The sequence below is a fragment of the Stomoxys calcitrans genome, chromosome 1 (genome assembly GCF_963082655.1).
Source record: "Stomoxys calcitrans chromosome 1, idStoCalc2.1, whole genome shotgun sequence".
In the NCBI taxonomy this organism is placed as follows: Eukaryota; Metazoa; Arthropoda; class Insecta; order Diptera; family Muscidae; genus Stomoxys; species Stomoxys calcitrans.
In genome coordinates, this window is record NC_081552.1 from 148975993 (window position 1) to 148993797 (window position 17805).

General features: G+C 40.7%; 1 protein-coding gene across 1 annotated transcript; it reads right to left on the reverse strand.

The window, feature by feature from the left end:
• Positions 1 to 14161: 14161 nt before the first annotated feature.
• On the reverse strand, positions 14162 to 17328 carry LOC106095012 (nuclear exosome regulator NRDE2). Its single transcript, XM_013262258.2, has one exon. The coding sequence runs from the start codon at positions 17211 to 17213 to the stop codon at positions 14265 to 14267; it is 2949 nt and encodes a 982-aa protein (XP_013117712.1). The 5' UTR covers positions 17214 to 17328; the 3' UTR covers positions 14162 to 14264.
• Between the last annotated feature and the right edge of the window lie 477 nt (positions 17329 to 17805).

Consider the following 17805-nt stretch of genomic DNA (forward strand, 5'->3'; position numbering starts at 1 on the left):
TTACTGAAAGGGAAGCAAGAAGGAGGAGGTCCCATAGGACTACGAGCTCACTTAACATAACATCGGTGCGGCAAGTGATAGCATGTGTAGGGCATACGGGGAAGATGATGAGACGTTGGAGCATTTCCTTTGTTATTTCCCGGCTTTCGCGTCCAACAGATACTGGTACTTAGGTGGAGACACAATATCAGACATGAACCAACTTAAGGCAGTGGTATTGAAAACAATTAAGGATTTTGTAAGTAGCACGGAATTCCTAACTTACAATTTTCTTTTTAGAGGTTGCTTTATAGTTTTTAGAGCGCATAACAAGCCGATTACTGGCTTAGGTGTATGTCCAAAGTGGCATGGGGCGGACTAATATCTGCACCCTCTATTCAACCCAACACGTTTATCATCATAAATCTTTTGTTCTTGTGGCTGCTATACATGATAACGCAAATAAAAACGAGAATCAGGAAGTGGAGAATCAGGAAGAAATAGAAGGGGATAACCACGACTGAAAAGTGTTTCCGATGTTCTCATCAGGATTCAAACCCAGTCACTCAAACATGCTAACCTCTGAGCTACGGTGGTCGCCAACCAAAATCTGCCCAAAAGCAAGCACAAAACCAGTAAGGAAAGGCTCAAGTCGGGCGCAGCCAACTATATAATACCCTACACCACCGAGCCTACTACTACTACTTTTAATCAATAGAACACCACCGAGCCTACGGCTACTACTTTTAATGAAAAGAACCTATGTCTAAGTTTGTCTATGTATGACAACGCAACCAAAATAACATGGTACAATTAAGAAGAAGCATCATTAGCACAACAACAAAAATCTATCTCCAAGGAAACTACCCATGGAGAAACAATCAAAGATGGTCTCATTTGTACAACAACCACAAATCATATGATGCAATCCGCCATCTTTTAATCAAGCTGATCGACGTTTGCCAACATACTCAAAGAAATTTGTCTGCGTGTGTGTAAACGTGTGCCTAAATAAACAGAGAATATGCGAGAAAGGAGATAACAACAAAGAGAAAGCAAACAAAAATATGCCATCTTAATACGGTCAAACCTAGTCGTTTGTTAACAGCTGTTCGCGTGAGACCACCTTCCTAAATCCGCCTTTGATATTACCTTGAGAGGCAAATGCCATAAATTGAAATGTCAAAGTGGTTTTAGCAATAAACTTTGTTTTACAACTTATCTTCTTCAAATGTGTATTATAATGATGAAATTATAATACCGTTTTGTTGCTTATGTGTGGAATATCAAATCAAATAGAACATCTTTTTGAGATTTTAGAAACAAAAAAACGCAGCTGTGTTATCAAGCCTTCGACATTTAGATTTAATGCAAAATCAAAACAAAAATAAAAAAAATTGTACTTAGCTGTTCTCATGACATTACCTTATAAGTGCATCCTGTATTTTGTCCATTGATGTCGGTAATAGTGTTTTGGCAGTACCGCAGTAAACAAATTTAACCACCTCAAAAAATGCTAGAAGTTTTTAAATACCATGAATAGACATTTTATTATTAATTTAAGCACTGTTTATATTTATTAACGTGTAAAAGATAATTTTATGTCGCCGTTTGCTGCTCTTCTCAATGGTTTTCCTTATTTTCAAAACTTAAGAGTTCGCTTGCTGGAATTACAGTCGAAACCGAATAACTGCAATACGCTTAAGTGAAAAATCCCGCTTAAGCGAAACTTGATGACGAGAACCATTTAAATTTGATGTTATTCAATGCAATTGAATTCGTTTAGTGAAAATCGCTTAACTGAAAATACCGCCAAACTGACAATGTTTTCAAACCCCAAGTCCCGTTTTAATATGAAACTGAAACTGCATAGATGAAAAAGTTATTTATATGTGAAACTATCTGGAAGTTTAAACTTTTTTGTCAGCAATCAAATTCGCATAAATATATTTTGATATATGGCTACTAGAACTGATCTTTTTCAACTCATTTTATTTTATGCGTAATTAGTTCGTTGACGTGAAAATTCGCTTGCACTTTTGCTTATAACGTTCAACTAGAAACTAATTTTGTACATATACTTAATATTGATGCAGGTCGTTGGGGTTTGCAAATGGGACTTATCGGTTCAGATTTAGATATAGCTCTCATATAAACCGATCTCCCGATTTGACTTCTTGAACACCTAGAAGCCGCAATTTTTGTCCGATTTGGCTGAAATTTTGCATGTAGTGTTCTGATATGTCTACCAACAACTGTTGTTGTGGTAGCCACATTTTCATGTGGAGGTGGCGATCCTCGTCTCCTGTAGGTGAGAAAGCTCGTTTCGTCCAAAGGACCGATCGCCGCGGAAACAGGTTGGTCATTGGTTACTTAAAGGAGCTAATAACTCACCTTGTCATATCGAGCATCATAGGCACTCAGTATTTGTCCAAGAGCCGGTGCCGCCCCACCTCTCACTGAGACTCTTCACTGATTGTCCGCGACTGTCATTGCAGCTACTCCAACAACTGTGCCAAGTACTGTTCAAATCGAAGTATAACCTGATATAGCTCCCATATAAACCAATCTCCCGATTTGACTTCTTTAGCCCTTTCAAGCCGCAATTTTTGTCCGATTTGGCTGAAATTTTGCATGCGGTGTTCTTCCAACAACTGTACAACCTGATATAGCTCCCATCATCCTTGTTCGATTCCTAGAAGCATTCATTTTAGCTAGGTTGACAGAAGTTTGGTATGGAATAAAATTATGCACTTCAATTGTTTTTAATTTGTAAAAATTTTTAGCAGAATCCATGGTGGTGGGTTACCAAAATTCGGCCCGGCCGAACTTAGCACGCTTTTACTTGTTCTTCTTTTATTACCCGCCAGTTTCATTTTTTCTTTGCTTTAAAATCTTTTCAAAGTAGGTCTGTTCGCGTACTTTTCCAGTAAACATTTGCAGGAGGGTAAGAGCTATTTTACTCTGATTAAAAAAATTGGAAGCAAAAGTACGCGAACGACTGGTTGGTTTTTTTCTTGCTTGGAAAAACATTTTTTTTAATAAAATATGCTGGCGATATTTGTGAGGTATTTTCCTTAGGCAAGGCTAGAAGGGGAGCCATTCGTCGTATCCATGATATCCGTGCGGCTGGACGGCCATCATAAATTACCGTGCTCGAAGCTACGAATGTCATCCGTGGCGCCAAAACGCGCAAGGTGCTGGTCCCAGACGGAATCTCTACACTGATGCTGAAGAATCTGGATCTTTCTGGAGTCGAGTACCTTACAACTGTCATCAGCCTGTCTGAACACTATTATAGTACCCGATGTATGGAAGAGGGGATTTCCCGCTACTAAAACATGGAAAGGACACGAGCAAGGGGGAGTCGAACAGACCGATCTCCCTTCTCTCATCAGTAGCCAAGACGCATGGGGGATTACTTCTCCCGATCCTCCGGTTGGACAATTTCAATTCACCGAGCATCAGCATGTATTTCGAAGGCTGCATAGGACTACAATTGCTTTACATTCCATCACAGTACACAAATGTAGAAACAACGTTCTCAAGTCCCTTGCTGACAAAGAAACTGGACTAACCATCTACTGCTGCTGGATATTGTGGCTTAACAAATTGCTACGACCACTGATGTGAGGCTAAGGGAGCTTTCTATTTGGTCATGTAGCGGCTACGGACACTTTATTATCATTGAAGATATCTGTATTCGTTCATAATTGGCAGACTAATTTGCACCAAATTTTTCTAATCCCACTGTCCAGCCAGACCCACTCAAGTCCATTGCAGCATCTTCCCTCCTTAACAAATTTAAAGGAGCGGTGCTGGTTTCATCGTCGCTCTCCGTTAAGGATGATTCTATCAAACACGTAAGAAACCGATAATTGGTATTTTCTTGGTATCTGGAAGGATACAATATTTTAATTTTTCAAGATTTTCCAAATAATTCCGCAAATTTTACCTTTACCTTCTAATGTATGACAACCGATTTAATGTATAATTATATCAATTGGCGTGTTTTCGGTACCTAAACACTGGTTGTTGCCTTGAATTTGCATTAAAAGTAAATAACTATTCTTCGGAAGTACGCGGCGATGTTTTTTGTTTGCGCATGTGCAATCCGGCTTGCATTTTGGTTTGACTCAATTTTTTCTAACATCAAGAATTATTGATTTGTGGGGATTTAAACCAAGGTGAAGCATACAAACGCCATAACATTTGTAAAAAACAAACAAATGAACAATTTGAGCACAAAAAAAAAAGGATAATTTCCTTTAAATTTTAGTGCTTATTTACTACAATAATAAGAACAACAAACAAACTACCCGGCCCGGTACGGGATAGCTGTGAGTACCACGCAGCTGGAATCTTGAGGTCCGATCTGTGGGGTGGTCATTGCTGTCATGAAAAGCTTAGCTGCGAGCTACCGGGCGCGTCCACAGGTTGCGGATAGTGTAATGCTCCATACGGAGTAGGTGCAACGGCAGTCGCGGACAATCAGCGGTATCGAGCGGAGAGTCTCAGTGAGAGACCGGGCGCCACTGGCTCTTGCACAAATACTGAGTGACTATGATGCTCGATATGACAAGGCGGGTGTTTGGCGCCTTTAAATAACTAATGGCCACCTTGCCACCTCCCCATGGAAATGTGGTTACAACAACAACAAAGCAACTACAAAAAAGTGCTTGCCGAAAAATCCCATTTTTAGCAACTGCCATTGGCAACTTCAGCTAAAAGTTGCCATCCGCAATGCAAATTTGTCAACTGACAACGCAATTTAACTAAGGTTCTCATCCATAACCGACCCCTACGATTGCCATCCATAGTCGAGACATTAGTGAAATATCGAATTGAACAGCAAGATGTTTTTACAATGGGACCCAAATTATGGCTACCGCATATTTAAAGGCAAATATCAGCTAAAATATGAATAAGGTATCTACATATACATAAATCTGGACCGATTTTGATGCAATTTGACAATTTGTCACCTGATGCTAAATTTTGTAAAGATCATACCAAAATTGTGGCTTCTACAGCCTTAAAAGACCCGGATGAAAAATATATATGTGGAAGCTATATCTAAATCTGGGACGTCAAAGAAAGCACTTCATACCAAATTTTGTAAAGATCGGAATTAAATTGTGGCTTCTACAGTAGGGAAGCTATATCTAAATCTGGACCGATTTTTTTTCAAAATTTTATGACAGTCGGACAACAAATGCGACCTGTAACATGATTACAAGAATACATGGATAGACAGACGGACTGACGGAAATACGGACATAACTAAATCGAAAAAAAACATAGCTAAATCGAATCTAAAAATCTAAATCGAAAAGAAAAAACGAACCATTGAAACCAATAAAACAAACAAAAATGATGCCGACAATGGTTTCAAGCGTTGCCACTAAAACTTCTTTTTGGCAATTTCCGACGTTTTTTATATGGAGTTTGACAGCATTACGCCTGAAAAGCTGAATACTCAGCCTAATAGAGGCTTTAGAATTCATTCAGAACTGTCGGAATAAAAATTCCTACAGACAGTGCAGAAATAGTTCGGAATTCCTTCCGAAATGTCCGGCCCTGTCTAACCTCTACCTATCCTCCATTCCACCCCCTCCTGACGGCATAGAGATCGTATCATATGCGGACGATTGTACGATCATGGCATCAGGCCCCCACCCATTGATGACATCTGCGATAGGTTGAACGTCTACCTCAACGAGCTTGCCTCATGGTTCGCTGCAAGAAATCTGAAGATATCCGCCACCAAATCTTCAGCCACACTGTTCACTACAAATACGCGTGAGGTGAATACTGAGCTGACTGTGATGGTCGATGGAGAAATGATTCCGACCATCAATTGTCCCAAAATACTTGGCGTCACATTAGATAGCTCTTACACACTCTGCCCACATGCCACAGCAATTTGCGATAAAGTTAGAAGTAGAAACAAGGTCCTCAAGTCACTTGCTGGCAGCACTTGGGGTGCAGACAAAGACACCTTGTTGACCACGTACAAAGCAATTGGCCAATCTGTGTCTGCAGCTTTGTGACACGCAGTGGAATAATATGCAGATCTGCTAGAATGCCGCCCATCGAACTGCCTCAAGCTGTCTTCTCAGTTCTCTTGTGGACCACCTCCATCAGGAGACAAAGATTCTACCAGTGCGAAGACATAACTACATGCTGTCTAAGCAATACCTTTTGGGCTGATATTGCAGAGACCATCCAAATCAACATCTTGTGGATAGATATCCACCGCCCAGAAGCCTTAAGGTAGATCTAGAGCATGAGGATCAGCGCTACAAGAGAGAACCTTTAGATCAAGCGGGTCTAGACAACATGGTAGCAGATGCGGTAAATGGCTACCGGGTGAATGTAATCCTTGGAGAACGACCGCCTCCTGAAAAAATTGACCTCCCCCGGCAAACCAGAGTAGTTCTGGCTTAATTACGTTGCGGCAGATGTAGCCGCCTCAACTCCTACAGAGCAACGATTGATGCCGACGTGCAAGATGTATGTCCCGATTGTAACCAGGGACAGCACGATACACGTCACCTGTTTAACTGCCCAGACAGACCCACTCAACTCAGACCCAGAATCAAGCAGGCGGAAGATAGAACAAAACAAACTGCTGAAACAACAACAACCACACAGATCGTACCTCAATGTTCCAGCCTGTGTGGTGCTCACAGCTATCAGTCGTCCGCCTTCATCATCGGTCGGTGTCGGTGAGGTGTAACCGGTGCACGGAGTGGGTACATTTCCGTTCTTGCTCTGGCCTAACTTCACTACGGGAGTACAGTCATACTGGCTATGTCGCAAGGTGCTGTGCGAACATAGGCAGCAGTGGGTCACAAGCGTCGCCGTCGTCGCCTTCGGCGTCCTCGTCGTCCGACTATGTGACCCCCCTGACCTTTCCCGTACGGCAATTTATGCAACGACAGCACCCTAGCCCTACTATTGCCAGGCCAGTGCCGGGAAGTGTATCGTTCTTGCAGTTAAACTGCAACGGACCGCGTGGCAAGATCGATGAGATCGTAGATTTTATGAGTCGGAAGAGCATATCGGTCGCAGCGATCCAGGAGACAAAGCTGACCAACACCTGCAGCTTGAACAGTTGTCACGGTTACAATGTGCTACGTAAGGATCGCCCAAGGAATGGAGGTGGGGGATTGGCCTTCGTTATACATCATTCCGTGCAGTATAGACCTATTTCGCCTGCGCTTGACGCTAGTGACCCATACATGGATTGTATGGGGGTAGCAGTCAGGTCTGGTACTGCCGAGATAGAGATATACAACGTGTATATACCGCAGGTTGGTAGCTGTGTCCCGATTAATGGCCAGGCTTACAACCCCGTCATAAGTGGGTTGCTATCTGGCCATAATCGTCTGGTTCTGGGGGATTTTAATGTACATCACACGTCATGGCATTCTCCCCTAGGTAACGACCAGCGTGACATAGATAGATAGCTTGTTGTAGAAATACTCCAATCGATATTTACTTGTTTAGTTATTATTCTAATCAAGTATGCTTTTCCTATACATATATTATTTTAATCAAGTACGTTTTGTTTTCCTTGCATTGGTGTATAGAAATATTTTTTTTTTCTAGTCAGTCAAAAATAACCCACCTTTGAATTCTGTTCGTTTAATAAATCTTCAAATTAATTTTTACTAAAATAAATTTGTCAATCCCGTGAATTCTTAATTACAAGAGGTTATGGGCGAAATCAAGGAAGTTCATGGAATTCCCCAGTTTAACGGCCAGGGATTTGATGATTGGCAATTTAGAGTGAAAATTCATTTGGACTCTCTGGATCTGTTGGAAGTTCTCACCGGCGACCCTCCAGATGATGCAACTAAAAAAGTTGAGTTCAAGAAAAAGGACAAAAAGGCAATGGACAGAATAGTGAGTTTCCTACATGCGGATTGCATTAGTTTTGTGCGTGACAAAGAAACAGCAAAGGCTATGTGGCAAAGCCTTCAATCTGTTTTCGCGAAGAAGTCTGTAACGAATCAAGTTCTAATCAGAAAACAATTGGCCAAGATGAAAATGAATGATGGAGACTCAATTGTAAGTCATGTAATGGCATTTGAAAATTTAATACGAAAGCTGAAATTGTCCGGAACTTGTGTGGAAGAAAGTGACGTTTTAGCACAACTGTTCTTGACGTTGCCCGATAAATATGACCCCCTGGTTACAGCTATGCAAAATATGGAAAATGGGCAATTGACATTTAACATCGTGAAAGAGAGACTCATTTCTGAAGAAGCAAAGTTCTTGGATCGTGATCAAGCTAATGTGGAAGAAAAAGCTGCGTTTTCAAGTAAGAAGAATGCTTTTCGAAAAGCCAAACCCCGATTTAATGGAAAATGTTTTAAATGCGACAAGTTTGGGCATAAATCTAAAGACTGTTGGCAAAGAGAAGCACGATCTGCAAAGACAAATACGAAAGCAGTCGCGTTTATGGCGTACAGGAATAGAACCAGAGCAGAGAAAGCTGAAATTGTCTTTAAATTGGATTCTGGTGCGAGTGACCATCTAGCAAAAGATAAAGATATTTTTAGCACAATGTCTAGCCTGGATAATCCAGTTGAAATTAATGTTGCCAAGGACAATGAGTCAATTGTAGCTAAGAATGTTGGTGTTGTGCAAGGTGTGAGTAACAAGGGCATAGATATAACAATGAAAGATGTACTTTATGCCCCAACATTGAGAGATAATTTGCTGTCGGTGAGGAAGTTGACTAAGGCCGGACTTAAGGTAAATTTTGTTAAGAATAAGGCTATGATTCTTAAAGATGGCGAAGAAATAGCATCGGCATACTTGCGTGGCAATCTTTATGAATTAACCTTAACCCACAAAGAAAATAGTGCTTTCATTTGTCATCAAAACAATTTCGAAATTTGGCATAAAAGGCTTGGACATATCGGAACATCAGGTATGAAAAACGTATTACAACAAAATTTGATAAAGGAAAACATAAAGCCAAACGTTTTGGGGTTCTGTGATATATGTACTGAGGCAAAACAGTGTCGTGAACCTTTTGATGGAACTAGGTCTAGATCAACAAGATTACTTGAAAGGATACATTCTGACGTATGTGGGCCAATAACTCCTGTGGCCTGGGATTGTTCCAAATATTTTGTTTCATTCATAGATGACTACAGCCATTTTGCTATGTTTTTCTGCATAAAGAAAAAATCAGAAGTCTTTCAGAAATTCAAAGAATATGAGGCCATGGTGACGACAATGTTCCCTAATGTGAAGATATCAAATCTTACAATAGACCAAGGTACCGAATATTTGTCTAAAGCACAGCTAGAATGGTACAAATCAAAAGGAATACAAGTTGAACCCACCATTGCATACACACCGCAGCAGAATGGAGTATCTGAGAGGTTCAATAGAACCGTCACAGAAAAGATAAGAGCCATGATATTGGACAGTGGAGTTCCTAAATTTCTTTGGAACGAAGCAGCTCTTGCCGCCGTGTATGTTATAAACAGAATACCAACAAGGGCTTTAAATGAAATGGTAACACCGGCAGAAAAGTGGTTTGGGAATAAGCCAAATTATGATAAATTAAGAATCTTTGGTACAAAAGCATATGCTTGGATACCAGATAAATGCCGAAAGAAATTGGATTCGAAAAGCAAGAAAACAATTTTTATTGGCTACGCTCCAAATGGATACAGGCTGTGGGATATGCAAGCAAGAAAGGTAATACTGGCTCGAGATGTTAAATTCGACAAAAATTGTTTCCCGTACAAAGGTCTCGTTAATGAATCAAGTGAACCCAAAATAATTTGGAGCATCCACGAGCAAGAGGGGGAAGACGGTAATGATGCTGTGTCTGCTGAAGAGAATAGTGCAAACAACAAAGCGGAATCTGAAGAACCAATTGCACAAATGAATGAACAGAATGAAGTAACGTCTGATGAAGATGATAGCCAAAATTCAGCTGAAGAAAACGACCCGGATATAGGAAAAAGACGCAGCCTAAGAATTAAACAATTTCCAATGAAATTTATGGACTATATAACTGGACATGAGGCGAATGTGGTTCAAAATAATATACCCGAAAGTTTCAACGAAATCTTCAATAGAGATGATACCGATAGCTGGATGCAGGCTGTTAATGACGAATTGAATTCTATGAAGAAAAATCATGTCTGGGATTTGGTTAAGCCTCCAGTAGGTGCAAAAATCTTGAAGACAAAATGGGTCTTTAAACTTAAGGAAGACTGTAATGGGAATCTTACAAAATATAAGGCAAGATTAGTTGCGAAAGGCTTTCTCCAGAAACATGGCATTGACTACTGGGAAACCTATGCCCCCGTTGCTAAGCTAACAACTGTGAGAATTGCATTAGCCATTGGTGTTCGTCACGGTTATCACTTTCACCAACTAGATGTAAAAACAGCTTTTTTACATGGAGATTTAAAGGAGGATATATACATAGAAATTCCCCACGGCGTCAAAGCAGACCCTGGTCTGGTGTGCAAATTGGCAAAATCTTTGTATGGCCTGAAGCAAGCTCCTAAATGCTGGAATGAGAAATTTAACGTGTTTCTTCAATCACTAGGATTTTCAAGATCCAGGCACGATTATTGCCTGTATTTTAAAATGGATACCGATAAAGCCAGTGTTCTTATTCTTATACTATATGTTGACGATGTATTGGTGGTTGGAAATAATATCAATCGAATAATGGACTTAAAAACTTTAAAAACATTTTCTAGGTATGAATATGGATTTATGTAATGGAGAATTAAGCATATCGCAAGAAGCAAGCATTTCCAAAATCCTGAATAAGTTTGGGATGACAGAATGTAATCCTGTAAAGTCTCCCATGGAGAAAGGCTTGCAATTGCAAAAAGGTGAATCTCCAACAAACCCGAATCTACCCTATCGGCAACTTTTAGGGAGTTTAATGTATATTATGGTATGCTCTAGACCTGACATTTGTTACCATGTTGGATATTTAGGTCGATTTCAAGAAAACCCAAATGAAATTCACTGGCAACATCTTAAGCGTGTACTGAGATATTTAAAAGGTACAATGAAGATGAAACTGAATTTTAGAAACTACTCTGATGAACCAGTAATTGGATATGCCGACGCTGATTGGGCCACAGATTTGTCAGACAGAAAATCTGTTAGTGGATACATGTTCAAGGTCTATGGATGTACAGTATCATGGTGCAGCAAGAAGCAACAAACAGTGGCAACTTCTTCTTCCGAGGCAGAGTACATAGCTCTAAGCATGGCTAGTACAGAAGCTTTGTGGATACGAGGTGTATTAGAAGATTTAAGGGAAATTAGCGGATATGCAGTAAAAATTTTTGAGGATAATAAAGGCTGCATTGGAATGTCTAACAATCTTGAAAGCAAAAGGGCAAAGCATATTGACATCAAGCACCATTTTGTTAGAGACAACATTATGAATGGAAACATAGTGGTCGAACACATAAGATCAGAAAAACAGTTGGCGGATTTATTTACCAAATCCTTGGATACCAATAAATTTCAGAAGCTACGAGTTGAAGCTGGAATAATCGATTGAGAGGGGGTGTTGTAGAAATACTCCAATCGATATTTACTTGTTTAGTTATTATTCTAATCAAGTATGCTTTTCCTATACATATATTATTTTAATCAAGTACGTTTTGTTTTCCTTGCATTGGTGTATAGAAATATTTTTTTTTTTCTAGTCAGTCAAAAATAACCCACCTTTGAATTCTGTTCGTTTAATAAATCTTCAAATTAATTTTTACTAAAATAAATTTGTCAATCCCGTGAATTCTTAATTACAAGATAGCTCCACGTTTTGCACGGTGAATGAGGATGCCCCCACTAGGATTACGAGGAGGTGCAGCAGCTCGCCAGACATCTCAATTGCATCCCCTGATCTCCTGAGTGACGTCTCCTGGCAAGCAGTCATCACTTTGGGGTCAGACCATCTTCCCACAATTCTCGCCATCGACCGACCACCCGACTTCATAACTTCTGAGCGCCGGACGTTAATCAATTATAAGAAGGCCGATTGGACTAACTTCAGAGAGTATACCAATCGCCGCTTCACTGCAGGTTGTTCAACCGTCAATTTATTGTGCATCCCGAGAGAGACAGGGCAAGGAGGAGAGCCATTCGCCGTATTCGTGGTCTCCGAGCCGATGGACAGCCATCACAGTTTACATTGGGCGAAGTTTCGAATGTTATCCGTGGCGTCAAATCATCCAAGGCGTTGGGTCCCGACGGAATCTCTACAAAGATGTTGAAAAATCTGGATTTACCTGGAGTTGAGTACCTTACTACAGTCCTCAACCTGTCTATCAACACTCTTATAGTTCCCGATGTCTGGAAAATGGGCAGAGTGATCCCACTACTGAAGCCTGGAAAAGACCCGAGTTTGGGGGAGTCGAACAGACCGATCTCCCTTCTCTCACCAGCGGCAAAGACGCTTGAGGCATTACTCCTCCCGAGCCTCGTAGGAGAATTTCCATTCGCCGAGCATCAACATGGATTTCGGAGACTGCACAGCACAACAACAGCTTTGCATGCCATCACCACACACATTTGCCGTGGCTTCAATCAACCCAGGCCATGTGATAGGACGGTCCTCGTGGCATTGGACCTATCGAAGGCATTCGACACGGTCAGCCATGCCAAATTATTTGAGGACATCGCCAACACGTCCCTCCAGCCAGGCCTGAAACGATGGGTCGCGAATTATCTGTGTGGCCGCCAGTCATTTGTGGAATTTGGGGATAAGAAGTCGAAACACCGTAGAGTGAAACAGGGAGTTCCCCAAGGTGGGGTGATATCTCCGGCTCTGTTTAACCTCTACCTACCCTCCACCCCACCCCCTCCAGACGGCATAGAGATCGTATCATATGCGGACGATTGTACGATCATGGCATCAGGCCCCCACCCATTGATGACATCTGCGATAGGTTGAACGTCTACCTCAACGAGCTTGCCTCATGGTTCGCTGCAAGAAATCTGAAGATATCCGCCACCAAATCTTCAGCCACACTGTTCACTACAAATACGCGTGAGGTGAATACTGAGCTGACTGTGATGGTCGATGGAGAAATGATTCCGACCATCAAGTGTCCCAAAATACTTGGCGTCACATTTGACAGCTCCTGCACTTTCTCCCCACATGCCACAGCAATCTGCAATAAAGTCAAAAGTAGAAACAAGGTCCTCAAGTCACTTGCTGGCAGCACTTGGGGTGCAGACAAAGAAACCTTGTTGACCACATACAAAGCAATTGGCCGGTCTGTGGTAAGTTATGCAGCGCCAGTGTGGTCACGTCAACTTTGTGACACGCAGTGGAATAATATTCAGATCTGTCAGAATGCCGCCCTCCAAACTGCGACGGGTTGTCTCCTCAGTTTTCATGTGGACCACCTCCATCAGGAGACAAAGATCGTACCAGTGCGACGACATAACTACATGCTGTCTAAGCAATACCTTTTGGGCTGTTATCGCAGGAATCATCATCTTGTGGATACCCACCGCCCAGAAGCCTTAAGGTAGATCTACACGATTTAGAGCGTGAGGTTCAGCGCTACAAGAGAGAACCTCTAGATCAAGCGGCATATCAAGCGAGTCTGAACAACATTCATGCAGACACGATAGCAGACGCGGTAATTGGCTACCGGGTGAATGTAGTTCTTGGAGAACGACCGCCAGAAATCGACCTCCCGCGGCAAACCAGAGTAGTTCTGGCTCAATTACGTTCCGGCAGATGCAGCCGCCTCAATTCCCACAGAGCTAGGATTGATGCCGACGTGCAAGATGTATGTCCCGATTGTAACCAGGGACCGCACGATACACGTCACCTGTTTAACTGCCCGGCCAGACCCACTCGACCCAGACCCAGATCCCTGTGGACGCACTCCATCTTAGTCGCGGAGTTCCTGGGTCTTGACACTCAACGGAATCAAGCAGACGAAAGATAGAACACAATAAACTGCTACAACACCAACAACAAATATGAAAGTTAGAAAAATGTATTTTGTTGCTTTCATTGTTTTCTTTCAAAGTCGTTTTTGCGCTTACCCCCTGAGATATTAAGCTTATTAATATAAACCGTACAAATAGTATTCATGTCATTAACATAAAATTTTAAATTACCTACTGTAATAAAAATAACAATTAATCAAGTTTCAGTTTTCTTTATGTACCTATTACATTTCTTTGTATTTAACATAACTACCTGTTGCGAATGTTATGAACTATAAAATGTGCTCGGATAGCTAAAACTATCGTTCCCTTAAAATTTCCAGTTCTTCTGGTAATGCGTATATTCTTAACTGCTTTTCTATTATTAAGTCTTGTAGATGGGAGAGTTCTTGGGGTACAAAGGTGGCCCCATCCAAATACAATGCTTTACTCCATGGGCATTCATCTAGAGCCGTCAGTAAACATTGTTTGCTTAGTTCAAAGGAACAACTCTGATCTGACAAACAACGCAAGTAGCAACGCCAAAATAATGAGTTACGCCGAAGTGAAGTAAAAAGTGGTTGGGTAGAACTTACTGTTGAAGACATGTGCGATTGCATCAAAAATTTGAATAGATTCAAAACTCTTTGTCGCACTACCACTTCATGGTAACCAATATCAGCATGTGTGGCCATCAGGGCAACGCGAGAGTCAACACTTTTAACGTTCAACGATAAACTTCTAATAAATCTACATCGCGCCAAAGCAATGAGCAAAATGACGCACTTGATGGAAGGGTCTATAGTCATATAGCCTTTTCTCAGTTTATACCAAGGCAGCGATGACTGGGAACCCCATTTATGAAGTAAAAACACATTGTTGGGGTAAACTTTTAAAGCTTCCGCAATACTCTGCTGGACTAGTGAATAAGATATGTAGCTATTGCCTCCAGGCAGCTGCAAAAGGTTTACATAAATTTCGAAACATTGCTCTCTCAAGAATTGATGCCTAGGGTTGCCCGAAAAATTGAATTTCAATAAAATTTTTTGCATATACTCTAAAGCTTGTTGTTTTTGATTCAACGCATACAGCAACAGGCAGTACATTTTCACTTGCGTTAGGGTATTATCGGGCAATATATATTGCTCTAGTAGCATAATTCTTACACTTTCCTCTATTTTTATTATTTGCTCAACTTTTTCTTTCATGATGTTTAGGGCGATAAGTTTACGAGGGCTTGGTATATCATTGTCGACATTGCATTCAAGTGCATAGGCTGAAATTAGCTGACAAGCCCTTCTAATATCTTGACTTTTGAGAAGTATTTCGGCGTAAGTTAAATAGGCATATGCAAGTTCTGAGGACAGATTCTCGTCCTGGTTGTAAGATTCTATAAGGCTTTTAAATATATTGTCTACCATTTCCATGGGTGCTTCAGCTTCGTATTCGTAGCGCGCGAATTCAACATATAGTGTGAGGCATTTGCGATTACTTTGGTGCTTTAGAAGGGCTTTGAACATTTTCCTGCCCTTTTTCGCAAAATCTGCATTGAATTTCTTATTTATCTTTTCTAGGATTAACAGAAGATGGTGAAAGCGGCACCATAACATAAGGAAAACTAAACGCTTTCTCTCGTCGACTTGTTCATACGCTTTTGAGCAATTTGTAAGAAATTTTTGCAGACAATCTGTATATAATTCATGTCCAATACAGTGATTCAGGAATGTTGGGCTACAAGCCATTTCTTTAGAAAAATCGTAGAGGCTTTGAAAGAAATCCATTTGTTCACTGCACCAGTTATAATTCGGATTCACATACACAGCAAGCATATCCTCAATGGCGTCTGTGTCTCCTTCAAGCTGATCAGTTAGGCAATGCGTATGTATAAATGGCAACTTTAACAGTTTTAGAATTAAAAGTAGCAGTTTAAATGAGTTTTCCCTAGACTTAAGAGGATAAACGTAATGACATACGTCTTCGTTGAATACAATGCGTTGAGGATCGCTGCATTTTGCACTATCGCCAGGAAAAGGCAGAAAATAGAATCCCTGCCGAAGTTTTTCCACTCTCAGCCAAATTTCGTTCATTGGCAACCCCGATTGTAGAATTAGCTCCTCGTATTCGACCAACGTCGTCTCATCTTGAATGCGAGGCTGTAGATCATCCAGTATAGCTGTATTGTCTGGTATATTCAACTCGATGCCCAACTTGATTAAGGCGAAAAATTGTTCATATAGACCTGATTGTCGTAAAAACAACGATAGGGTATAAAAAAGATGCATCATTACGGAATCGCTATCCAGCTGCGCCGAAGAACTTGGCTGTACCTGCTTGTGAAATATTTTCTTCATACATCGCTCATAGATTCTCATTACATCAGGCACTGTGCACCTGGCCATAGTCCCCTGAGTGCACATAATTTGCGCCTGCCATAAATTTAAGTTGTGCGGGTCCTTAGACAGCATAGCATCCAGCATTTTACTCACATCATGGGAGGTATAACATTGTGTAATAGTGGCAATATATACCTTATACAATTCATCATTTGACGGATGGAACTTTAAAGCCTTTTCGATGTAATCGATTTTCTTTTCTGCAACTCGTAGGCGTGACCACTTGTAGGGGTTGCGATCCTGTAATACTATAAGATCTAACCAGCTTTGAATGTCCCTGCAATTCTCTACTGTCTTACGATTGAGTTCGCCTAATTGTAAGGTATATTCATTTTCCGTGAGGGGATAGCATTTTGTATCGCTAATTTTTTCACCATCAATGGCAAGGCTGCTATTATGGTAATACCGCTTGGATTTCTGTTTTGCGGATACAAAGTATTTGGGTCCCAAAACCTGATATTTAATGCGATATCGTGGACAAGCTGGCTTGTGTAAAGTTCTTACTGCATTGTATTGATTTGCTCTCTTTTTGTCAACGTAAAAATCCTCATTGCCTGTAAAATCCAGCAAATTTGCAGACCTTGTCTCTTGTATTGTATGTTTTTTTAACTTTTCTTTTTTCCTGCTGCTCGTTATTTGCTTTAGACTATCTCTGGAGTTAGAAGAAACCTCATTATCACAGCTGTCAACACTAGTATCAGTTTCAGATGTTGGATTCGCCAGCGCCTTTCCTACTCCTTGTGAAGCTAAATGCAGGCCTTCGGCAGGAAAACTAGTATTCTCCAACCATTGTGACGACGTAGCAGTGGAGTTTGGTAGTGTTTCCGAAAATTGTTTGCTCTGAGTTTCATCGGAATATGCAGGAAACAAAGACATTTTAATCAAACACAAGGCAAAGGCTATTGTCTTCTTATCACGTTTATAATTGTGGACAAATTTTCCAGAAAAAATAAGCTATCGTTTGTATTGCTTCCCACTGCCTTTCTCTTCAACTATACGATGTTAGAATAATAAATAAATACAGATGTTCGCGTAGGGATGCCAAAGTCGATTTTCGACTAATCGATTAATGGACTTTTTGTGTAAAAAGTCGAAAGGCGACTTTCAATGATTAAATGATTTTGAAGAAGCTGTGTTTTATTTTAGTACTATATAGTGCAGTGCAATGAAATTAGCATGAAAATTACATTTACCCAGTACAACGAAGTTCTGGATAAATTACCACTGCAGGCTTAGGGTTGGTGTTCTATTCTACTTCGGAATAGTCGCTGATATGTTTAACTGTTTCGTGAGCGAAATTTGAAAGTTATCATACGTTTTTATTTTCATACCAAAATGCGTTTTTTATCTGCACTTCTGGTTTTATAAATTTTTCGCATATAACTAGAATAACAACAAGAAAAAACGAACCATTGAAACAAATAAACCAACCAAAAATGATGCCGACAATGGTTTCAAGCGTTGATAT

What these genes read in the sequence shown, in the direction of transcription:
- LOC106095012 (XM_013262258.2), bottom strand. Translation starts at nt 17,213, where the DNA reads ATGTCTTTGTTTCCTGCATATTCCGATGAAACTCAGAGCAAACAATTT.